Here is a 25,934-nt window from a genome sequence, read left to right on the forward strand (position 1 = left end):
ATAGGTTTCCAGTTACAATGTGTCACACCACAAGCCGCTGCACCCGAGCATACACTCGAACATGGCAAATAAGCATTTCCAAAAGGCATGAATGTCCTCTCGAATATGGTGGTCTGGAATGGAAATCTTGTGACAGTTGAATATTAACAGCTCGAATTCCCAATACATAATGTACAATAATCCTCTACATGTCCTTCTCCATTTAAATGAGTCTGAAGAGTGAGCACAATTTTGAACATGAACTATCCCAGGCAATTTCCTTACATCTGGGAATTTGGGATTTTTAATCTCTGAAGATAAAGGTTCAACCTTGCTTGGCAGCATGTTCAATCATACCCACTGACCCCCTCTCCTTGATGCATCAAAGCTATTCTCGGAGAGTTAATTCTATTCTGAGCAGCCTGGACTCCCAAATGATCTCTTGGTGCCGTAGGCTATGTCTACACTACAGCCGGGATCGACGCTCTGAGATCGATCCACCGGCAGTTGATTTAGCAGGTCTAGTGAAGACCCACCAAATTGACAGCAGATAGCTCTACAGTCGACCCCTGTATTCTATCCATGATGAGAAGAATAAGGTAAGTCAACGGGAGAATTTCTTCCATCAACCCCCCCGTGGTGTAGACCACGCGGTAACTCGACCTAAGGTATGTTGACTCCAGCTACATTATTCATGTAGCTGGAGTTGTGTAGCGTAGGTTGACTTACCGCAGCAGTGTAGACATAGCCCTAGTAAACCAGACTGGCATCTGGCACTGTGCACAGTTATGCCAGAGAAAATATAAACTGACAATCATTTTATAACCCTCTGTTGTTCTGTAGGCAGGTACGAATGGGTCATAAAGGATATCTGCTGTTATAAGGCAATAAATGTTTATATTAAACATAAAAACTAACTCAGGATTAAAACATAGGTTAAGGCAAACATTTGCAAAAGTGACTACTGATTTTAATTGCCTGAATTTCCGGGTGTCAAATTGCAGACAACTCGGGCAGGCTCAGTTTTCTGGGGTGATTAGTACTGAGGCTGGCCAGAAAGCAACCATTCCATTTTGCGGAAAATGTTGGAACTTTGAAATTTGTTTTCATTTAGATAAGGAGTGAAACTGAGACCTTTGGAAATTTTTTCACAAAAAAATGAGAGCAAAAGACCCCAGAATAGCCAATAAACTGGTGGTCAGACCCACTGGCTTGGGATGTAGTAGACCCAGATTCAGCCCCAACTGGAGCCAGTTGGAGCTTTGTGTTTCAGCACCTTTGAAATTCTTAGGCAAGAAATGCTGACAAACTCTTTTCTCCTTTGTCATCAATGTCCCCCTAGCCATTGTGAGTATGAAACCGAACTACTTTAGTTTCTTCCATGCTGTCCTCCATCCATATTTTTATTTCCACACAGTGCTAGATAATGAATAATCTTAGAGCTATGGCAACACTTAAGGATACATTTTCCAAATATTACTCAAACAGATGGTTTATAGTATTTGATTAAGGGGTTGTGCATGGATTTCCATGTGTCAGGTATAAATGCAATATTCCTGGCTTTATAAACACGTCAGAGATGGGCGAATATTTGCAGATGTAATATTCCTCTTAATTTATAGCATAGACACAAGACTAGAACAATGGCCATACTGGGTCAGACCTATGTTCTATCTAGGCCAGTATCCTGTCTCAGACAGTGGCCAGTGCCAGATGCTTCAGAGAGAATGAACAGAACAAGGCAATTTTGAGTGGTCCATCCCCTGTCATCCAGTCCCATCTTCTGGCAGTTGGAGGATTAGGGACAACCAGAACACGGGGTTGTATCCCTGATCATCTTGGCTGAATAGCCATCGATGGGCATATCCTCCATGAACTTATCTAATTCTTTGTTGAACCCAGTTATACTTTTGGTCTTCACAACATCCCCTGGCAATGAGTTCCACAGGTTGACTGTACATTGTGTGAAGAAGTGTTTGCTTGTGTTTGTTTTAAAATTGCTGCCTTCTAAGACGTTGCAGGACTTTTATGGCAAGGATCAAGGTAGGGAAGGCTATGCTTATGAGGATGTCTTCCAAGGCACTGCTCAGTGGAAATATGTTCATGGCAGAATTTGGACATTAGTGAAATTATGCACCAGTTTGTTTCTCCCCCCCCAAAATAAAATAAAATAAAAATAAAAAAAACCTCAAGCTTTGTTTTGTTCCTTCATTTGTCATTAAATGAATAGTAAGGACAGATTCTATATTCACAGAAATCAATGGTAAAACTCCCATTAGCTTCTGTGGTGCAGAACCAAGCCACATATTAAGAGACTAACACAAGTATTGAGTTTTTTTTCCCCACAGAAAGAAGTGCCCTCCATTATTTCAAGCAACCTCTTAAATGCAACCACTCAGCGGGACATGTTTCACTGTAATAATAAAAGAGTTCTTTCCAATTCTCACCTCACTCCAATAGTGAACATACTGAGAAGATGCTTTCCTTGCAACCAGCCAATCAGCATTATTAAACCTAGGAGAGGGGAGGAAAAGCCAGTTGAAAAAATGGAAGTTAAGGATCTGTGAGGGATTTCAAGAGATTTCTCATCTCAAGGCATTGCAGGCCAGACACTCAAAAATGAAGGCACTCTACATGAAAGGGCCCTTTCGAAAAAGTTGCTTCAGGGACACGGGAATACATTCATAATGGAATGCATCATAGTTTATACAGAGCCTTCGGGCAAACTCACCAATGATGCAAAAGGAGAAAAGGGTAAGTTGTTTCCCCAGTTTATCCATGCTTTTCTGTAGAGGCGTTTTAGGGGTCTGGAAATGTGAAGAGAAAAATTGGTTTCTGTTATGTAAAATGAGGTGCGTGAGTAGAATCAGTGACAAGAAATACAGCCATAATTATTATCACTGGAGCAACCCTAAACTGAGATCGGGGGCTTATTCTGCAGGCACTGTACACCATATACACAGTGCGAGAAAAATGCCCATTAAAGAGTTTATCATCTCAATAGACAAGACAGAAGCATTAGTCAGTTCACAGATGGGGACCTGAGGCATAGAAAGAATAAATGACATGCCCAAGGACACCAAAGTTTGTGGACTTGAACCCAGCTCTCTTAAATCCTACTGCAATGCCTGTAGCTCATGACCACCTTCCCTACAAACAGCCCTTTGACCTCCAGTATTTGAGTAACAATATGGAGACTCGGGTCCCACGACAGTACCACACAGCTCTGTACCAACAAAACAAACAGAATTCTTGTCCCTTACCTCTTCCGCTTGCATCAATTTAAACACCTCTCCAAACTGTGAGTTTTCGCCAGTTCCGATAACTATCCCCTGGATTAGGAAAATAGCAATGAGAATCATGCAAAATAGTGACCTTACTTAAAAGCTTCTCTAGCTATTGTCTAGAGGTGGATGATATGGAGAGTATATAGGACTCACTTTTCCCTTCCCATATCGCACCAGTGTTCCCATGAAAACAACATTACTCAGCGTTGTTAGGTCTCCAGCTTCCAGTAAGGGATCATCTGTCTTACTGCAAGGCTCAGCTTCTCCGGTAAAACTGGATTCGTCCACCAACAGGTCTGTAACCTAATTAAAAATGTAACTCCGTGGAGCCTTTATCACAATATAGACAAGCAAATCGATGTTATCGTTTATGTGTGAGCTGGTGTTTACCTCTATCAGTCTGATATCTGCAGGAACCCTGTCTCCAATAGAAAGACACACAATGTCTCCTGGGACCAGGTCTCGGGCGAGAAGATGCTGCAGTTTTCCTTCCCTTATGCTGCATTGCATTGAGAAAATGATACTATTTAAATAGGCCAAACAGCATGCTAGGCAAATATAAGGAGCAGGTCCTTGCCCCAGAGATATTCTGATCTAAATAAGAGTTTATCATCTAACTAAGAATGAGGAAAGGAGATTATATTCCTACCCCAAATTTAGTTTTAATGCACAAACACAAGGGTGGATTATAGAAGCTTTAGATTTCAGTAATAACGTACATTTAACCTGAATATCCTGAATTGGAGTGCTTTCCCCCCTGTTTGAACTTTAAAGACTGCTTACAGGCTGATGCAAGGAACTATCATACTTGGCAAGCTGTTTAAAGGTAGAATTACTGAATTGGTGTTTTTCCATGTTGTTGTACTAAATGTTCACCTTTGAAAAGATTAGGTGCCCACTCTGTGAAATTCATTGGAGGAAATAGGCAAAGGTAACCAGAGTATTTGTAAGGTACAAAGTTCTAGGACCATTGAAGTAGAAAAGGCCACGCCTCGTTTTTGACACAATAATTATAACCTCAGTATGATCCATTTATTTGTATTGGTCATGACAGAGCTGATTTTCAAAGTATGAAAGACACAAGTATGATGTTGCACTCCATATGCTTTATGAATGTGAATATGATGTAACTGGAATATGCTTTATGCCAGGGGTCGGCAACGTTCGGCACGCGGCTCACCAGGGTAAGCACCCTAGCGGGCCGGGCCAGTTTATTTACCTGCTGACGCGGCAGGTTCGGCCGATCACGGCCCCCACTGGCCATGGTTCGCTGTCCCGGGCCAATGGGGGTGGCGAGAAGCGGCGCGGGCCTAGGGATGTGCTGGCCACGGCTTCCCGCCACCCCATTGGCCCAGGACGGCGAACCGCGGCCAGTGGGGGCCGTGATCGGCCGAACCTGCCGCGTCAGCAGGTAAATAAACTGGCCCGGCCCGCTAGAGTGCTTACCCTGGTGAGCCGTGTGCCGAACGTTGCTGACCCCTGCTTTATGCAAAAGGTCTCTTGTAAGGTATCATTACAAAGGTTATAACCTACTGAATATATTCATCCTATTTGTATGAATGTATCATTCTTGTATCTGAAGCTAGAAAAATGAAGTGTAACTCTGGGGTCCTATTGTAATTATGCAAAATGTTGGCCATGAATGGTAGTTTAAAATCTTGATGGCTCCCATTGACTAGGACAATTGGTTGTAAATGGCTGTTTATTTGCAAACCTTCCAGGGTACGTGTGGGCCAGCCCTTTAGAAAATGGAGACTGGGGTCTCACAGGACATGTGAACACGTCACATGATACTGGAACCCATCTTAAACCTGGTGCTTTTCCATTTAGAAGGCGGGGTGGGGACCCAGAGAGACAAAGGATTCCCGCCTTATGCCAAAGCTATAAAGGGGGATGGAGCAGAACAAGGGTGTTCCCAGTCATGAGAAAGCCCTTGCTTTTCAACTAAAATGCCTGCTGGAACTAATGGGGACTATACCAGGGGAAAGGACTGGGCCCAGACTAGGAAGGAGTCTAGTCTGTGAAAGAAGCTTATTGGAACATCTCTGAGGGTGAGATTTACTTGGGTGTATGCAAATTCCTAATATGCACACCAATGGGCCAGGTCCTTCAATCCATTAGAGTTGCTTTTTGTGAGTCTCCCAGGGCAAAGGTACCCTAATGCCAGAGAATATGGCCAGTGGGGGATTCTCCCTGTTCTGGGGAATCATCAGATAGTGTAAACGTGCCTTAGTGACTCCTTTGCCAGTCCCTCCAGATTCCAGTTTAGGGGGGTTGCATCCAAGGAAAAGGGGACATGTCTGGGCCATCCTTACACTTCAGGAATTTCCAGATGATGGATTTATCCTTGGGGGATGGGGGGGGGGGTCGCTGGCAGCTGGTACAACTCAGTACATATATATTACAGACAGCAGTGGTGCAAAGATGGTACACGGGGGTGGGGGGGGGGATTAGTTCAAGGATTCAGTCACAGGGCCAAAAAAAAAGGAAATGAAAATAAGATAGATGTGTATAAAATAGGATGAGAAATCCTACTTTTCCCCCTAGGGCACGTTAGTGGGGGTTGGGAAGCCTAACAAATATAGTAGGATCATTTCTCAGCCCATCAGGCACAAATGCCAACCTGGGATTGATGGTTATTTACATATGCTCACTGGCAAAAATTTGTTTACTGCACAACTCAGAAACCAATATTTGACTTGCAGGTGTAGCTGGACTCTCAGTCTTATTGACTGAAGCTAGCTCGTCCCTTGGATCACATGTAAGGAACCTTTGGCTAATCACATATAAACCCCATGCTAATCACCGGGGCTCAAATCCAGGAACGTAAGCACCGAAACACGAACTTCAGCCATCTCTGCTAAAGGAGAATTCCTGCAACTGTGAGCACTAGGGCAAGTCATAAGAGGGTGATATAATCGCATGCACTAAGGCAATGTATTACCAACTGGACACCCGTAAAATGCCCCATCCAGAGACAGTTATCAGCAATTCATTACATGCACAAGCATCAGAATTGTTGCCTTCATTAACTGGCTTTTCCTCCACAACCTGAACTAAAAGAAAATAAATACCTATGCATGACTTACCAGTTGCATTCTGGGGGGACTAGTTTGTTGAGCTCTTCCAAAGATTTTTCAGAGCGATACTCCTTATGAGAGAGCAGCATAAAACTAAGTTACAAAAGCAGGATTACTCCAAATGGGCCATAAACTGAGATGCAGAGCTCTGCTGCAAAGTTAAGGATTCTTAGGACATACCTGAATGAAGGCCACTGTAACCACAATTAGTACTGCCTAAGGAGAAAGAGGTATTAAATTCATAGGCATATTAACTGCAGCTAATGCAGTGCTTGCATTACAGGTGATTCTGAGATTCTAAGGCCAGAAGGGACCACTGTGAGCATCTAAGTCTGACCAAAAGCCATAGAACTTCCCCAAAACAATTCCCAGAGCAGCTGTTTTAGAAAAACCATCCAATCTTAATTTAAAAATTGCCAATGATGGAGAATCCTCCATAAACCTGATCCACTGATTAATTGCGCTCACTGTTAAAACTGTACACCTTATTTCCTGTCTGAATTTGTCTAGCTTCAATTTCCATGTGATTCCACTTCCAGGTGAATAACTTACCACTGCAATACTCACAGCATCCTCATATTCTTTAGTAATTACACTTACTAAAGCAGAAGCCAGCAGCAATAGAATGAGTGGATTCTTAAACTAAAAATAAAATAAATAAATAAAATAAGAGATTTTGGTTCAAAAAAACATTTTATTTTAAAAAAATAAGGCTCATTAGTTCCCTGTTAATGACACATTTTAATGATTGACTTCTTTACAAATAAGAAGAAACATGTAATTGAGATAAAGAATTCCTTTAATTAGTGCTACTGCATCATTCTTGCAAATCAATAGGAACTGTTGGATGCTCGGGTCTTTTGAAAATCTGGCCACTTATTTAGGGATCTAAATATGGATTTGTGAAAATCTTGACCTCACTTAGTAACCACTGGAAGCGATGTAATTGAGTTAAGTAAGATAAAGAAAAGAAACTCTTCCCGCCCCCAATGGGTTCTGAAGATACACCTTAGAGGAATTCGGGCTTGAGCCAGCTCTCATTGAAGTCAGTCGTGAAACTCAAGTCCTTAGTTCCCATTCTTAACAAAAGATTGGGCCTAGATGCATAAAATACAGTAAGTGAAAGGAGCCAGGCCATTGTGAAATTTAAAAATGCATGTTACGGGTCATTCGAATTTATGAGTGTGAATTGTGTACTCCAGCAGGTAACACTTCCAAGGAGACTGAAGGGTTGTTAGAGAGCATGACAGTACTAAAAAATCCATTCTGTACCCTCATAAGAAAATCCCTTGTTAAAAGGGTCAAGCAGGTGAGGGGCAAAGCACCAATGTGTCATTTTTAATTAGGTGCAAAGAATGCTTTAGAAACAAGCTTAGAAAATTTACTGATGGTTATATGAAGCTGCTTAAAGGACACTGAATAAGTAGAGGGGGGTGAAATCAGTGAAACAAAAATGAACCCTTAAATAAAATAAACAAAATTTACAATCCTTAGGATCCATCTAAAGTGAAACCAAAGACAAAACAGATTAGTAAGAAAAATCAAAACAATAAATCTCTATCAAAAAATAATCCCTGTTCTGGTAAAAGCTCCAAGGCACAGACGAAAGTTACATTCAGCTTGTGAGATCCGTTAATACACACGAGATTCCATGTGCACCTAATGAAGGATAACTCAGCCTAGGAAGAATAAGATTAAAGACCCCACCCTTATAGTTTGTTTCTTGCATTATTTGAATCACTCGATCTTCAAAGTGATATCGCAATATTGCATTTATTACACTAGCACAAGAGCTGAAGTTAACTTTCATCTGAGCTTTAAACTTCATCCTTTCTTGCTGAAGATTTAGTGCTCATCAGTTTCATTCACTGAAATGTGTCGTAACTGAAATCAGAATATGTCCCAGTTATCACTTTCTTTATACAACCTGTCATTTTTTATCACTGGCCTGAGAAGGAAATGGATATTGTTATTCAATAACAATATTGTTATTGTTTTGCAGCTGGTCCAAAGAATAGTAAGGCTCTTGATTTATACACAGCGTACAGCCTTTTAAGAAAAGGGTGGATCTTTAAATCTATCTCCATGTAATACAAATATGGACCATGATCTTGCAATGATCTCCCCCCAGGCTCAGTGGGTCCCTGTGTCTCTATGAAGAGCTCATTGCTGGATTGGGGCTGTGAAAGTGAAATTAATTATATTAAAGAAATAGAATAAATGAAAGAATCCTGTATGTACCTTTAAGTAGAAATGAGAAATGCTGCAATCCAGGTGTCAGGAAAGCAGACGTTAACTGTTAATCAATTGCTCCATGTAAGGGCGATTGGTGAAGCATTAGCCTTAGATCGATAAGAGTTTATAAGGAAGCAGGATATGCCTATTGTGCCCCAGGCAAATTTTACCATTTTGCTCTCTCTGTCCCTTTGTTTAGTTTGCACCTTTTATCTGTATAAATAAGACTGTTTGAATCTTGCATGGTGCTCACATTAGCTGAGTGTTATTAGCAGAGCGCTGTGCTAATAAAACAGAGTGGTCTGACAAACTGAGTCCTGAGTCGAACTTTGACAGGGCCATAGAAAGCCATACAATTTCTAATATACGGAAGTGCTCAGATCCAATCAGAACAGATTTTCTCACTGTTGAGTACTACTGCATACCACAGAAATTTGAAATCGCCTTTTAATGGGCTGCACCATAGCTACACATGTAATCCTTACCTGGTCTAGATATTTCTTCCATATTGGTTCTGTATTATCTACGATAAACTCATTCCAGCCATGTGTTATTCTGCGTTGTAGCACAGAAAATTCCGAGAGTCCAGTTTGTAAATCAACCTGGCGGGAGGTTAAAAATCAGTGTAAAATGATCCAGGAAAACTGCATCATGCAATCAAGCTGCATTCAAAATAATAAATAAATTTGGCCAGAAGTTCAGGTCTAATATTTGACCAAGTCTTACAGCTTTCATTTATCTGTGTGGGGTGTACAACACTGACCAAATATCCAGAACGATCAGACATGAAAAACAACAATAAAAGAGAACCACTGCTTTTGTACCAACCACAAATCTTTGGAAGCTACTATCATAGATCCAGCAGAGGGAGTACAAATTCATTAACAAATCCTATTTCCAGTAGGGTGACCAGACAGCAAGTGTGAAAAATCAGGATGGGGTCGGGGGTAATCGGAGCCCATATAAAAAAAAGCCCCAAATATCAGGAACGTCCCTATCAAATCGGGACATCTGGTCACCCTAATTTCCAGATTTGTGATGCCATTTGATGAATGACAAAATAAAAATCAACTAAGAAAATAACTAACTTCTAGGTTCAGTAGAAACACACAAAAAAAAATAGTCAATGTTTTGCCAAATAAAAAAAGAACAAATAAACATGGAAATAAATTGTGTCTGCAAGTTTGAGAGATGGCAGCAGTAGAGAACAAACTAAACATTAAAAACTAGATAAAATACTCAGTACTACAATATTCCCTGGTCCCTAGCTTTAGCAGATCAGCATTTCCTAGATTTCTATCCTCCAGCATATTCTTTCCATACATATATGATCATGTATATATTCCTTACAGCATATGATTCGTTTTTCCTCATTGCAAACTGTAATATAAATTGAGTATTTAAAATATTCCTCCAGAGGCAGAATGCAATCCAATGTTCCTTCCAGGGAGGTGTATGTGTGCGCTTTCCCCACATCATCTCTTACACATAGCTATGTGTGAATCACATGATCCAGGCCCAGGGATAGCCCTATGTGATGTTTCAGGGACTCATCTATGGTTCTAGAGCCATGACATGAATATCATTGATTTAGATGCTAGGAATGCTGTGGGACTAAGGGAAGAAAATGGGGCCATATGAGTGTAAACTGGGTATAAACTGGACATGAATGAATTTAGGCAGGAAATCAGAAGGTAGTTCCTAACCATCATGGAGCAGCTCCCAGTAGGAATAGTGGGGGCAAACCACCTAACAAGTTTTAAGATGGAGCTTGATAAATTTATGAAAGGGATTACATGACCGGGTTGCTTGCAATAACAAGGGACTGGACTGGATGACCCAGCAGGTCCCTTCCAGTCCTGTGTCCTACATGCACTAAGATTTTATGACAAGTTTGCTTGAACTGAGCTGGGACAGAGTGTCACACCTGAAGAGCTGTGCATCTTGCATGTAAGTTTGCAGAACTGTGCTAAATCCTCTACCCATTGGTGATGGACCAAGAGCAGTTAGTGGTCTGTGCTGTGCTGTGTGTCATTTGCGGTTCAGAAGTTCACTTAACTCACCATCATCACTGATCAGAACAAAGTAAATCAATTATTCAACTGTTAAGTCTCAGAAAACCACCCAAATGAAAAGGACAGATCTGAACCCCACCAGATGCATGAGGAAGTTTGCATCTACAACTAGACATGAATTTCACAGGTTGGTCCCCTCTCTGAGTAAAATAATGTGGGATATTGGGGTGAGTCTGTATTTCCACAAAGTGCGGTTATCCATTATGCAATGAGCCTTACATGTAAACTTTTTGCCAAATCTTCTTTATGGCATTTGCAAGCTTCTTTGGGGGGCAGAGCGGTCACTTCTTTCTCTTGTTCAGTTGCTGTCAGCGCCCGTTCTTCATCTCTCTGAGTAATACAGATAAAGCAACTGTTAGGGAAGAAGAACTTAGCTAGTACAGTCATTTCATTAGTTTTTTGGTTCCTCCCTTTATCTGGCCTCTTTCTTTCCTTATCCTTCAGTCATGGAGATCTTCACACTTAACTAACAGTTAAATAATTAACCTGTGCAACCCCTCTCCCCTCCTGTGGCAGGTACATATTATCAATCTCTGTTTTACAGATGGGGAAAGGCAGAGAGGTTAAATTATTTGTCCAAGACCAAAGAGGTAGTCAGTGTCTGAGTTGGAATGGCTGGTCTGACTACTCCTCTGGTCTGACCACTCAGTCATGCCTATAACTCACAAATTGTTATGCTCCTGAGAGGGGATACAGTCAGCGGCGGCTCCAGGAACCAGCGCTCCAAGCACGTGCCTGAGGCGGCAAGCCACGGGGGGCGCACTGCCAGTCCCTGCGAGGGCGGCAGTCAGGCAGCCTTCGGCGGCATGCCTGCGGGAAGTCCGCCGGTCCCGCGGATTCGGCGGCGGGTACGCCGAAGCCGTGGGACCGGCAGCCTGCCTGCTGTGCTTGGGGAGGCAAAAAAGCTAGAGCTGCCCCTGGATACAGTTCCCGTTTGTACTGTGTGTGTGCACGCATGTGTCCATTTTACGTTGGAAGTGGAAACTTATTCTCCAACAGTTCCAGGAAATCAGGCCATGCCACAGGAAGAGGGGAGGAGAAAGAAAGTATGAGGTAAATACTTTGCTAAATGCTGAGAAAAACAGCCAGCTGCTTGGCAGTAGTTCCAGGGAGGAGTAGCAAGGGTGTTGCACATAATGGGCTGGAGAGGAAAGAGGCAGAAGGTGAACAAGGCCAGACCTTGTTCCAGAGTCTTCCCCCCAAATAACCAGAAATCCTTCTTGGTACAGAAGAGAGAAGCTGTTCCTGGGAAAGAGAGCTGGTGATTTATTTTAGAGTCAGCTCAAATTAAAGCTCCTTCATGAAGTCCTTGGGAGATGCCTGATGCAAGGAATCGCAAGGCAACCAAGCCAAAAATGGTACGTCTGCAGCAATCACTCAAGGAGTGGAGAAGTTTTTTTTTTTTTTTTGGTCCTGGAAGCAGCACCCACCTTCCTAGGAGACTGCCCTCTTTCCATGTGCTTTTTTGGAAAATTAGGTGCAGCTGTTCCGCTTCCTGAGTAAGCTCCTCTGGGTCTTAGCTCAGATGTTGCCTCCCTTCATTAGAGTTGCTGGGACATGGATATTACAGATATGGTTCCTGAAGGGTCTGAGCCACTCACACGGTTGGTCCTGTGGACCATAGAAGCACACTGCACCATGTTCATGGAATGGTGTCAGCTCCTGGGACCCAAATCATATTGCTTTTTTGGTTAGCTGTATCTGTTTCTTTGTACTTCTACAGATCCCCAGTCCCTCTGATGTCAGCTTCACTCATTACAGGCTCTGAGTTTTTGGTTAAGCAAAATGTCTGCAGGTGACAAAACACGTTTCACTGGTGCCATCCTGTAGTTTAACAGTGCTAAATATGAGTCTGAATCCACAGCCTTTTTCAGTTGCCACGTTACTATTATAAACACCATTTTCCACCAACCCCTTGGATTGCGGACGAGCTTCTAAACTCAGACTTTACTGCAAACTGCTTAAACTCACATCCACTCAGGTGCAGCCATTGTCAGATATTACTAGGTTAAGTACACCAGGTCTAGCAAAAATAGGTTTGACGTGCACAATCACCTGTTTAGTGTGGTGTCTTAGGCTTTGTCTACACTACGCACCTTTTAGCGACACAGCGGTGCTGCTACAGCCATGCAGCTAAAAGGCATGCAGGGTAGCCGCTGTTTATCGGCAGGAGAGAGCTCTCCCGCCAACAAAACACTTCCACCCCCGATGAGTGGTGGTAACGTGGTTGGCAGGAGAGCACTCCTGCCGACAAAGCGCTGTCCACACCGGCGCTTTTCGTCTGCAAAACTTTTGTCTTTCAGGGTGTGGTTTTTTTTCCCCCCCCACACCTCGTCGTTCAGTTACCAGTGTAGACAAAGCCTCCCAGTAAAGTGATTTCAGAGAAGTGAGAATAAGTCATGAATGAGGGCATAGTTTTTTCTAGGCAACATAAACAAATCTATGACTACTTTGCTCCAATGGGGCAAATTTTTCCTATGCCACCAACATGGGCTCTTTCACTCAAATTCGTCTGTATTTTTAGCATATGCAACAAGGCTTGAAAACTTCCTCAAAGCACTGATAATTTAAGGCCAGTATAAAAAGGTCTATAGGCCTTCTCTTAGATTTTACAATCTCTAAATGACCTCCATGTATCCTTTTCATATATTTTTCTCGAACACTTTAAGAATCACCATCCTAGTGTCTTTAAACAAAATCCTACCTCGGAGCGAGAGCTCACCCTGAATCGGTGACAGGACCTGGGAACATGCTGTCCTGGTCACCCTGGACTAGTAGCTTTAATCACTTTCTGCAGGTTCTCATCCTGAGCTGCTGCTCTGGAAATCACAGTCCACATGGCCTGTGAGACCCGAGAGTTTTCTTTTAAAATCAAATTGACATGCATAATGGCTAGGTCTGGACTTTGCTCCACGGGACTTTGGCTGAATGCTCTCCAGAGAGTGTCGGACCCCATCGAATCTCTCCCAGGTTTGTATTTGATTTGCAAATCATACATTTGTAAGTGAAAAACTAAGATCTGTATTCTTGGCGGGAGGGAGAAGGAGAAGGGAAGGGCTCTTTTGGCAATAATAAGTGGTTTATGGTCAGTTTCAGCTCACACTGTCTTCTTTGTCGCTTTTTACAGATCCAGACTAACACGGCTACTCCTCTGATACTTGACACCATGCAAGGCACTGCATTTAGCGATATAGAGTGGAAATCCATCAGCCTCATGAAGAAACTTGCACAAGTACAGACAGATATCATCTTCCTTTCCAAATGCTAACGGATGGACATCATACCAAATGGACTGAAGGTGAAAAATCCATTGCTATTGAACTAACTTCGTTATCGCTAGACTGATTCTTGCCTGCATATTTATACCTGCCTTTGGAATTTTCCACTACATGCATCTGACGAAGTGGGTATTCACCCACGAAAGCTTATGCTCCAATACATCTGTTAGTCTATAAGGTGCCACAGGACTCTGTCGCTTTTTCACAGCAATAAAGACACAAAACTTCTTACATACATGGACTAATGTCAAAGCCCTCTTCTCTGAGCATATCGACACTCAACTTTTGTTAGCGCCTTTGATGCATAAGCCACTTGACCTCCAGTAGTTGAGTATGGTCCAGTTTTGACCATACTGCTTTAAGAGGACTGCATCGAGACCCTCCTTGGAGTCATCTGAGGATAACTTGGCACAAGTGATATACTAACTATGATGGCTTTATGCTGCCATAACTTGTGTCGACCCAAGCTTGTAGCGTAGACCTGGCTGTAGACCTTACTGTCATAGTACCTCAGGACTAGGCAGGGCCACCGGGGGCGGGGGGCAAGTGGGGCAATTTGCCCCAGGGGCCCCCACGAGAATATAGTATTCTATAGTATTGCAACTTTTTTTTATGGAAGGGTCCTCCGAAATTGCTTTGCCCCAGGTCCCCTGAATCCTCTGGGCGGCCCTGGGATTGGGGCCTCTTTAATTAACTCATTTAGTTTCATAAACTCTTTAGTAAGATTTGCATCCCAAGTCCATTGGACATCTCTGTGCAGCAGTACTCTCAGATTGCTGGGTCGGGCACACATTTCGCTACTATATCAGTGTCCAGATAAATCAACAGTTCTCCTTTGTCCTTTAAATTTGCTGACTCCCTCAAAAGCACTCAGATACCACCCCAATGAAAGCTGGACAAGCCCCTACATGGATAGATAGAAAAAATTCTGCTAGGGAGACACAGCATGATTTTCCTTTACAGAAACAGTGGTGGTTAGACAATGTCATGTTAATAATAATGAAGTATTATTTGTATTACAGTAGGCTTTAGACACTTTAGTTGAGAACAAGAATCCATTGTGCTGGAAACTACATAACCAAAGTACCTTTACAATCTAAATAGGCACTCCAAACAAAGGGTGGAGGAGGAAACTGAGGCACAGAGAGGGAAAGTGACTTTCTCAGAGTCACACAGCTGATTAATGACAGAGCCAGATATAAAACCCAGGTCACCCGAGTCCCAACCAAGTGCCTTATCTAGATGTTTTATAATCTCTTTTATATTATCTATAATTATAATTCACTCACTCCTTTTAATAATGTGGAAAGATGTCAGACCCTCTGATTTGAAATTTGGACTGAGTTATACATAGAAAGCCATTACATTTTTTATTTTGCTGATATATAAAAGTTATTGGTTTTGCTTAAATAAACTGTATTGTTACAAAGGCACAATTATTAAAATGAATTCATCTGCATGTATTGGGACATGCCACTCAGAATGGCTTTGTAAGACAAAGATCACAAAGTTTGAAATGAGTTGGCATGTGGTAGACTAGCATGCAGATACAACCTACTTAAACACAATAAAGAGTGCGTCACTCAAGGAGGGATTGGCAGGAGAAAATAAAAATTATGAGCGTAACTATTGTTTGGCAAGCTCAAACAGAGCTGCAAGTTACAAAGGAGCGGACATTTAGGCTATAAGTCATGCATAATGTTCTGCACCACCACACCTTACAAAATGTCACATCTTCTTTTAGCTCTCTGGCTGCTGTTGCTTTTGATCTATGATTCAGTATAGATCACATTGGGACACAAAGCAAATCTGGAAAGGGTGAGAAAGGCAGAGCTTGCTACGAATCTCAAATGCTCATCTCCTCAACATTCACCAGGGCATATGAAGACTCTTAGTTTCTGTTTTGGTTAGGTTGTTCATTCTGGAGTATTGTTTGCTCCCTTCTCCTTCCTATATTTAGTTGGGCTAGCTGTTAAACTGTAATTTGGTGAAGTGCAAGTGGGGAGAGTGAGTGATTTGGTAAAACAAGGAACTTTTCCAAATGTAAAACTTCATCCTACAAACTAGAATTCCACGGCAAAGTATTTTCCCCCGTCTGTGGTGCTGGGTCACTAGTGCCGTTTAATCCTGCCAACCTGCCGTTTAATCCTGTTGCCAACTCTTCCACTCTCATTGCAAGTCTCACAATATTTGATGTTTTTCTTACAGCCCTAGGCCCTGAAGTCCTGTGAATATACCAGAATCTCAGCTTTCACTTAAAAAAAAGTTTCTAGCTTTCATGGTTGCAGAGATAAGCTTGAACGAGAACGCTGATGGTTCTAAAGCCACAAGACACGTAAACTTTAAATATATTTAAAAAAATATTTTAAAATATTTTTAAGCCAGGCTCACGATTTTGACGGCCTCACTCATGGCTTTTGAATGTTTGCAGCTAGCAATACAGTTGACAGGTCCCACGTACAGAGACCCCCTCACCCCAGCCCGCTTGCACCCCCAATTAGTTAGTTCACCACTGCTGCCACACAGCATATCAGACACATACACACAAACACACAGTGCTCTCCCACTCTTCCCTTGAGAGAAGATTTTAAATGTGTTCCTTCTTGTTCTCATTATGTTTCCTGACTCTAAAGTAAAGACAGGCAGACTGGAAGTACATGTTCCAGGTCTTCACTCATGCCTTAGGGTGTGCAGATTACAACCACAGAGTTTTTAACCTAAATCCAGACCCACACAAAGTGCAGTTCCACCCACTCCACTCAGCAACAGGGTGGGACCCTAGAAGCTCAGCTTTGTAAGGTAGCTGCTTATATAGAGTTTCCTGGATTTCCTCTGAAGGCCTGATTGGGCCTTCAAGCCTCAGCCCTGCTTCATTACTTCACTCTGTAAACCTGTGTGGGAGCTGCAGAAAATGAAGTTAACCCCCAGCTTGCTAGAAAACATTAGAGCCACTGGTCCCTTTCATGCCCTGTTGGGGACATGCTCTTTTTCTTTTTGTTAAAGGAAGTTAGTGTTTGCCAAAGACCTGGGCACCTGACTAGGAACCAGAATGTATTCATTATAACCATGACTGGTTTCCATGGCAGCATTTTTCTCCTTTGGTATTTCTGGGGGCAAATTCAGAAGGATCAAGGGCAAGATGACCCCTAAAGAGCTAAATGTGTCAGCCAGCAAACTTGTTCCCTTAGAAAATCTTTACTCAAACGCTTAAAGACTATGTAAATAGGCTCTGACTTTTTGCTAATGTGTGATATGCTGTGCTGACCTTTCATTTTGTCTGTTTTAAAATAGCACTCCTTTCCTTCCTGTAATTTTCTTTTAAAGGGCACATATTACCAACTTTACTGACAACGTATAAACATACAGTTGAGTCAGTAAAGAGTGATAACTATGGGCTGTCTTCTACACCTCTGGTGAGAAGTGAATGACTAGCAGGGGAAAGCACATACCCCATTACAGTAGATGCTAAAAAAAAAAAAAAAAAAAAAAAAAAAAAAAAGAGGCAGGCATATACTGGAATTGTAACTCAGCACTACATTTAGGGTGAAGAACAAAAGCCAACCTATTTCCATTGTCTAATGGACAGGAAACTTAAGTTCTGATCCTGCAAACCCATACATGTATATGTAGAGCTGGTAGAAAAATCCAATTTTGTTTCCATGAAGAAGTTGAATCAAATGGTTTTGTTTAACATTTTTTTGCAGAAGATTTTGATATATTTTTTTTTTTTAATGAAAAAACTCAGGACACCATTTTTTATTTTGCTTTGAATGGACATTTTCATTTTGTCTTGGGTTTTCAAACACCAGAATTAAACAATTTTTTTAAAATGAACTAAAAATAAAAAAAATATCGAAATCAAAATATTTTCAAAAAATATTCCAACTTTCAATAAAATTGCATTTTTTTGGTTAAAAAAACCACCCGGTTGGAACATTTTGACCCAGTGTGAATGTATGTGCAGAATCCTTACAGTCCTAGAGCTATTTGTGTGAGTGTTTGTAGCACCAGGTCCACGAAGAGGAAACTAAATTAAGAAAAATTCATAGACATGAAGAAATTGCAACACAGAGAATGAGCACAACAAGTACAAGGCACAGTCGACTGAAAGGACTGGAAAAACAGACTGAGCAATAGAACTGGTAGGAAAATGGGAAACATTTCATGATGAAATGTTTCCTTTTTTTCCCCATCAAAAAATGTCAAGCTTTGACATTTTTAAACAAGTGCTACTGTTTAAGAAGTTCTTTAATGGAAAGGGACAAATTTTCCAATCCAGTTGTGGGAGCAAACATTTAACTGGAGATGCAAGGAATCTGATTTGAATCCTAATTCATTTTGTCAGGTCACATATATTTTAGGTGTCAATTTTGCCTGCAAACGGGGATGATGGACCTTTTGAAAATCCCATCCAAAATGCTGGCTAGTCAACTTTGTCTTGACTTTAATTCAGAAGTATTGATTCAGGGTTTACACTATCATTGTCTAAGGCTTTGGAATTGAAAGATTATATTTGCAAGGCCCAGGTCATTGTTAGTGGCTTTTGTGTGAATGCAGCAAAAGATAATTCCAGCCAAAGAGGGCATTTTTCCTTTTAAAAGAGAGGGAAACGCCTCACCTATGTTCACATATAACTCTGCCCATCTGTCTCTATTCTCTCTACAGTATTTACAATGCTCATGCACACAAAGCTATGGGAATTATAGAAATGTAGGGCTGGATGGAACCTTGAGAAGTCATCAAGTCTAGTAGACCAAGTAAATCTAGTCCAGTACCAAGGTAGACCAAGTAAATCTAGTCCATCCCTGACAGGGGTTTGTCCAACCTGTTCTTAAAAACCTCTAAGGATGGAGCTTCCAAAACCTCCCTTGGAAGCCTATTCTAGAGCTTAACTAGCCTTATAGTTGGAAAGTTATTCCTAATATCTAACCTAAATCTCCTTTGCTGCAGACTCTCCCAAGGCTGGATGGTATCCAACAATGCTCACAGAGGAGAGAAAAAGAAGGTAGCAGCAGATTAATGGCATGCTGTTTCCCACTCCAGGAGCTCATCAAAGGTCCCTCCACATGCATACTATATGTTGGGGTCTCTCTATATTTGTAGAGTCATGTTGGAGAGCTAGGGAGCAGCCACTCAATGCATCATACTCTCCTTTGAGCCTCTTCATAAACCTTTAACCCTCCCTCTGACTTTTCTCTCCCTTCCAGCCTGAAAGTGAGGACGGTGAGGACAGGGGTAAGCCAGTGGCAGCATGGCTCCCAGCGGACCCTTGGGGATACAAACCATGGTCAGGAGCACCATCCCCTTGAAGGGAAGATAGATAGGAAGCAAACCTTGCAGACCAACCATCCGTCCCTTCCTGGGAGTTTTGCTGCAGTAGGAGACTGAGACCCATGATAGCTACTGAACAGAGTCATCTCCATTTGATATCAAGCACCATCTGTGTGGGGAAAGCACCATTAGAGATGTGTGAAGCTACTATAACACAGCTCAGAAACTGATTTCTGCAGTTTTAGGGTTTAGAAGAGACCAGCACTTGGTATTGATCATGGAGGTTAGAGCTGGACAAACTCCAACCTCTGGGGAACCCTGCCCTCAGCAGGGCCGGCTCCAGGGTTTTTGCCGCCCTAAGCAGCCAAAAAAAGAGGGGAAAAAAATCGCGATCTGCAGCACTTCCGCCGCCGCTTCTTCGGCGGCAATTCAGCGGCAGGTCCTTCCCGCCGAGAGGGAACGAGGGACCCGCCATCGAAGAGCTGGACGTGCTGCCCCCTTCCATGTGCCGCCCCAAGCACCAGCTTGCTACGCTGGTGCCTGGAGCTGGCCCTGGCCCTCAGGTCCCTCAACCAGCCCTAAGGCCCCCAAGCAAAGGGGATATATGTGCAAGAGATTGCAAGAGAGCAGATCCCAGCAGTTTTAGAGAGAATGAGGTGACTATGTGAGGAAAGGGTGGGGGAGACAGAAGTTAAAGTGGAGGTTGAACACCCACTGTGTCAACACCCGCTGTCCTTGTCGTCTGCTTGTATTGAAGTTCAAATTGAGGCTATATTAGAGGTTTGATATGAACATAACCCATGAATCTGTGTCCTCCTGTTGCGGCAATGCCATGAATAAGGTTTTGAATTGGCTACTGCCTCTGAGCTCTGCCTAGGCTCCTAGCTTCCATTGAAATCATTGGAGATCCAGGCCTGGGTCCTTTAGCTCAAGCTATCAAAACCTATATTTTTAGCAGTTCTTGCTTCTGGCTCAGCAGCTGACTTGGCTGTGGGCGTCATTACACAAATATTTCAGAGTAGTCTACTTTTTACTCTATTCTAAACTTTCCACTTTCAGATTTCCTGTTTGAATCATGTTTGTGCCTTAGCTCACATATAATGTTTTTTTGTGTTACTCTAGCCACTCAGATCAGAGCCCCATTTTCCTAGGCCCTGTGCACATGTATTTTCAGAAACAAACTCAGATCTGAGATGTTAACAATTTTAAACAGACGTTTAAACAACAAGTTTAAATAGAAAAGACAAAAAAATATTATTCCCATTTTAGTGATGAATAATTGAGCAGGGCTGTCCAGAGGATTCAAGGGCAAAGCAGGGGAGCTGCGACGCTTGTACTCACCCGGTGACAGTCCGGGTCTTCGGCGGCTTTTCGGCAGCCCTTTAGTTGCTCCACGTCTTCGGCAGCACTAAAGGGCCCCCCGCTGCCGAAATGCAGCCAAAGACCCAGACCACCGAAGGGCCAAGGCTCGTGGGGCCCGGGGCAAATTGCCCCACTTGCCCCCCTTCTAGGCAGCCCTGTAACTGAGGCACACAGAAATTAATGACTTAGAGTGTGAAGATGTAAGTAGGAATTGAACTTCAATATACTAGATCCGAGGTTAGTGCCTTAACCATTACACCATAACAGGCACAGATTTTTTGAAGTGGGACTTAAACTTTTTTATCCCTCTTTGTCACTGTAAAAGTGTTTCCAAATAGAACGTAGCTGGCGTATTAGTCAATTATCAGACAATAACAAAAGCAGGGAATTTAGTCTTGCGTTATCACATTGTTTAAATTATGCCAGGTTAATAGTTATAATAATAATAATAATTAATTGTCAATAGCAACAATATAATAAAGTCTTGGAACACTTGTGTGTGTAGTAAATTAAAACCTTTCTTCCATTTGGATATAAACAACCATATTTGGCATTGTGCTTTCAGAATATAATGGCATCCTAATGGATTCTCCATGGATTACCACTGAAATTGTTTTGACATGTTAATATCACATCCTAATGGCATTGTGGAAAGGTCTCCAGTTGTACATTTAAATGATTTTAGTATCTTTGTAGACTTGCATTAAAATCATTCTGACATTGTATTTGTATTGTAATGAGGTCTCTGTGGACTTGAATGGAAATCATTTCCCCCATTGTTTCAGATTCTTCCCAGACAAACTGAAAATGTAGGCCTTTAAGAACATAAGAATGGTCATAGTGGGTTTGACCAATGGTCCATCTAGCCCAGTATCCTGTCTTTTAACAACAGCTAATGCCAGATGCTTCAGAGGGAATGAACAGAACAAGGCAAATGTCAAGTGATCTGCCCCCCTACTATCCAGTCCCAGCTTCAGGTAGGCAGATGTTTAGGGATTCCCAGAGCATGGGGTTGCATCGCTGGCCACCTGGCTAATAGCCATTGATGGACTTATCCTCCATTAACTTATCTAATTCTTTTTTGAATCCAATTATACCTTTGGCCTTCACAACATCCCCTGGCAATGAGTTCCACAGGCGGACTGTGCGTTGCGTGAAGAAGTACTTCCTTTTGTTTTTTTTAAACCTACTGCCTATTAAATTCATTGGGTGACCCCTGGTTCTTGTGTTATGAGAAGAGGTAAATAACACTTCCTCATTCACTTTCTTCACACCAGTCAAGATTTTATAGACCTCTATCATATCCCCAGCCCCCCGCCCAAGTTGTCTCTTTTCTAAGCTGAACAGTCCCAGTCTTTTTCATTTTTTACATGGAAGCTGTTCCATATCCCTAATAATTTTTGTTGCCCTTCTCTGTACTTTTTCCAATTCTAATATATCATTCTGGAGATGGGGCAACCAGAAACTGCACGCAGTATTCATGGTGTGGGTGTACCATGGATTTACATAGTGGCATTATGATATTTTCTGTCTTATCTTTTTTTTTCCCCCCCCTAATACTTCCTAACATTGTTCGCTTTTTTGACTCCTGCTGCACCCTGAGTGGATGTTTTCAGAGAATTATCCACAATGACTCCAAGATCTCTTTCTGGAGTGGTAACAGCTAATTTAGACCCCATCATTTTGTATGCATTGTTGGGATTATGTTTTCCAATGTGCATTACTTTGCATTTATCTTAGGGTTACCATATTTTGAGCCTCCAAAAGGAGGACACTCCACGGGGCCCCGCCCCAACTCCGCCCCTTCCCTAAAGTCCCTGCCCCAACCCCACCCCCTCCCCTGCTTCCCGCGAACATCTGATTCGCAGGAAGCCTGAAGCAGGTAAGGGGGATGTGGGGGGAGGAGGCGCGGCCCAGTCTGGCCACCCCGGCCTCTCCAGCTTGGGTTGGCTCGGGCCCTGGGGTGTCGGCCCCAGGCCCGAGCACCCCCGGCCCGTCCAGCACTGCCGGTCCCCGGCCCGGTCCCCGGCCCTCCGGCCGAGCACCCCCGGCCCGCTCGGCGCCCCCTGGCCCCCGCCAGCCCCAGGCGCTCGGCACCCCCAGCACCACCAGCGCTCGGCACCCCCGGCGTTCGGCCCAGCCCCCGGCCCAGCCCCGCTGGTTCCGATTTTCCCGGACATGTCCGGCTTTTTGGGATTTCCCCCCCGGACGGGGATTTGGAACCCAAAAAGTCGGACATGTCCGGGAAAATCCGGATGTATGGTAACCCTAATTTATCTACATTGAATTTCATCTGCCATTTTGTTGCCCAGTCACCCAGTTTTGTGAGATCCCTTTGTAACTCTTCACAGTCAGCTTTGGATTTAACTATCTTGTGTAATTCTGCATCATAGACTCATAAAAGATTAGGATTGGAAGAGACCTCAGGAGGTCATCTAGATCCTGCTATTTTCCTCTCTCCACTGTGTAAACTGATCATTTATTCCTACCCTTTGTTTCCTATCTTTTAACCTGTTACTGATCCATGAGAGGGCCCGCCCCCTTATCCCAGGACTGCTTACTTTGCTTAAGAGCCTTTGGCGTGGGACCTGGTCAAAGGCTTTCTGAAGGTTCAAATACACTGTATGCACTGGATCGCCCTTTTTCACATGCTAGTCCACATTGTAGAGTCATATTACAGTGCTATCATGTTCTGCATAGACTTAGACTGGAATTCAAGGAGATCATGTGCTCACAGAGAGAGCAAATACTCATAATTATTTACTATGCTGTAGAGCAGTGTTTCCCAAACTTGGGACGCCGCTTATTTAGGGAAAGCCCCTGGCGGGCCAGGCTGGTTTGTTTACCTGCCGCGTCCGCAGGTTTGGCCGATCACGGCTCCCACTGGCTGCGGTTCGCAGCTCCAGGCCAATGGGAGCTGCAGGGAGCGACGCGGGCTGAGGGATGTGCTGGCCACGGCTTCCAGCAGCTCCCATTGGCCTGGAGCAGTGAACCACGGCCACTGGGAGCTGCGATCGGCCGAACCTGCGGACGTGGCAGGTAAACAAACCAGCCCGGCCCGCCAGGGGCTTTCCCTAAACAAGCAGTGTCCCAAGTTTGGGAAACACTGCTGTAGAGAGAATGGCAAAGCCAGAAGACTGCAAGTTCTAATTCAGAATAAGCTACTGACTGACTATAGTTCCCTGACCGTGGACAAGTGACTGGACCCTCACTCGAATATTGGCCAAATCAATGGACTAGAGTTTAAAAACTGCATCTACAGTCTTCTTTATTGGGTTAACACATTACCAAAAGAGAGAAATTATTTTGCTATCTTAATCTCACATCACAGCAAGATCAGAAATAATTTTTGGCATCCCAGCCATGTCTCCATTTTACTCTGTGAAGTTGGCCTGTGTATGCCATAGCATCACATACAGGTGCAGAAAGAGGATGGTCTTGGTCTCCCTCTCCCTTTCTCTGTGTAGCACTAGTGAGGCTACACATATAATACTGCCAACAGTTTTGGCCAACTTGATACTAGAAAGAAGACGACAAATGGGAAGGAATGAAGAGCAGATTAGAGAGTTGGAGGGAATAGCTTTTGAAGAAAGATTAAGAATATTATCTGTGATATACAGAGCTTGGGCAAATGATGATTAAGGGGCACATAACTGCCAGAAGTATTTGGAAGGTGCAAATGCCAAGGAGGGAAAGCAATGTAGTGTTATAACCAGAAAGAATCTATCCAGGTATGGAAGAAAAGATGAAATCAGATTCCTCTTACCCATGTGAATGGGTCCAAAGGTCAACACCTCACATGAGTATGGCAAGTATCAGGATTTGGTTCACACTTTAATAATAATATATGGAGATATACCTATCTCCTAGAACTGGAAGGGACCCTGAAAGGTCATTGAGCCTAGCCTAGCCCCCTGCCTTCACTAGAAGGACCAAGTACTGACTTTTTGGCCCAGATCCCTAAGTGGCCCCCTCAAGGATTGAGCTCACAATTCTGGGTTTAGCAGGCCAATGCTCAAACCACTGAGCTACCTCCCCCCCTTTGTTACTTGAAAATATCCAATCCTGTCATTATTATTAATTCTATTACAATAGACCCTAGAGACCTCAACGGAAATCAGAATACCATTGCACTGGACAAACCCATAGTAATAAGAGACAGGCACAGCCCCAGAGAGCTTACAGCATGGCTAGAGGAAAAATGTAAAAAAAGAAAGTTGAACATATGGAAAGCCACAGAAACCAACAATTTCATTCTCTCACATTCAGTGGCAAATAGAAAGGACACCAAAAAAATATATATTTCAGAAATGTTCATTTGGAAGTTCAGACTCATTCACATCCTTGGGCTTTTCTGCTCAGAATACAGGCCTGCATTGTTTAAATCTGTCTGACCCTAAAGTCAGTGCCAACACAATGACATATGCTGCAAATCTGAGTATAGTTAGCGAAGCCTTGACATGAAGATGAATGTTAATACTTAGGATTTATCATAGAGCTATTCAGCTTGCACACACGTTAATTAACCCACACAACACCCCAATAGGCAGGTCAGTGTCATCGTTAATATTATCCTCCATTTTACGCTAAAGCAAAGTAGCACCACAAAACTGCCATAGCGAATAGAGATGTAATGTTGCCAGCAACACACAGTGGGCTTAGCCCCATCTACACACCACATTTCATAACTTACAGGCAAGAGGCATAGGGAATCCTTACCTCCCCTTCTGGCTCCCCATTCCCAATTGACTGGTATTTCTGGGCTAAGCAGAAAAGTGACCCTTTCTGGAAGAGTTTGGAGAAGCGTCTTTCTACCATCTTTCTCTTTGCCTCAGCAGCAGCCGCTCCTCATTCTGCTACTGCTGCTGTTGCTTGAATGACACCTGTTCCTGGCTGTGGCTCGAATTCCCTTGCAAGCCCAGGTTGTAGCTACACAAGAGGGATAGGCAGGTGTTACCTGATGCCTACAGAGGAAGCCACGCCCACTGCCAGCCACAGGTGCCTGGGAGAGGCTGCACACCCTCCTTCACTCTGGTTGCTCAGAGCAGCAGATACCTGCAGAGGGCTTAGCTCATTCAATGCCATGCTAAAGGATTCCTGTGTGTGCTTAGTCAAAAACCTGGTTAGTATTTGTATGGAGCAGTCTTGGCTGTAACTCAGGATGCAGTAGCTGTTAAGGGAGTGTAAAGCAATTGACTTTTGCACCTGGAGGTCTTTCGGCTCTATTGTTTTCCACACTCTCTGATAAAATGCAACAGCAGCACCTTGTGCTGTACTTCAGCATTAGGCAGAAATGGTGGATTGTTTACCGCCGGCAGCTCCATGCAAATGCAGGTTATAGTCACTGCTGAGCTGTTTGTAAGTTCA

The 25,934-nt window shown here is 43.1% G+C and overlaps 1 protein-coding gene across 1 annotated transcript in view; it reads right to left on the reverse strand.

The window, feature by feature from the left end:
- Positions 1–25,449, reverse strand: part of ATP2C2 (ATPase secretory pathway Ca2+ transporting 2) — a 45,805-nt gene extending 20,356 nt beyond the window's left edge. The window contains exons 1-11 of the mRNA XM_034788813.1: positions 25,287–25,449; positions 10,876–10,986; positions 9,067–9,183; positions 6,899–6,988; positions 6,527–6,562; positions 6,356–6,417; positions 3,657–3,765; positions 3,420–3,569; positions 3,243–3,311; positions 2,711–2,786; positions 2,427–2,493 (exon numbers count right to left, since the gene is read on the reverse strand). Coding sequence (XP_034644704.1) covers positions 2,427–2,493; positions 2,711–2,786; positions 3,243–3,311; positions 3,420–3,569; positions 3,657–3,765; positions 6,356–6,417; positions 6,527–6,562; positions 6,899–6,988; positions 9,067–9,183; positions 10,876–10,986; positions 25,287–25,385 — 986 coding nt within the window. The 5' untranslated portion in view covers positions 25,386–25,449. The remainder of the gene's footprint in view (positions 1–2,426; positions 2,494–2,710; positions 2,787–3,242; positions 3,312–3,419; positions 3,570–3,656; positions 3,766–6,355; positions 6,418–6,526; positions 6,563–6,898; positions 6,989–9,066; positions 9,184–10,875; positions 10,987–25,286) is intronic.
- Positions 25,450–25,934: the final 485 nt, after the last annotated feature.

Source organism: Trachemys scripta, chromosome 13, assembly GCF_013100865.1.
Source record: "Trachemys scripta elegans isolate TJP31775 chromosome 13, CAS_Tse_1.0, whole genome shotgun sequence".
NCBI lineage: Eukaryota > Metazoa > Chordata > Testudines > Emydidae > Trachemys > Trachemys scripta.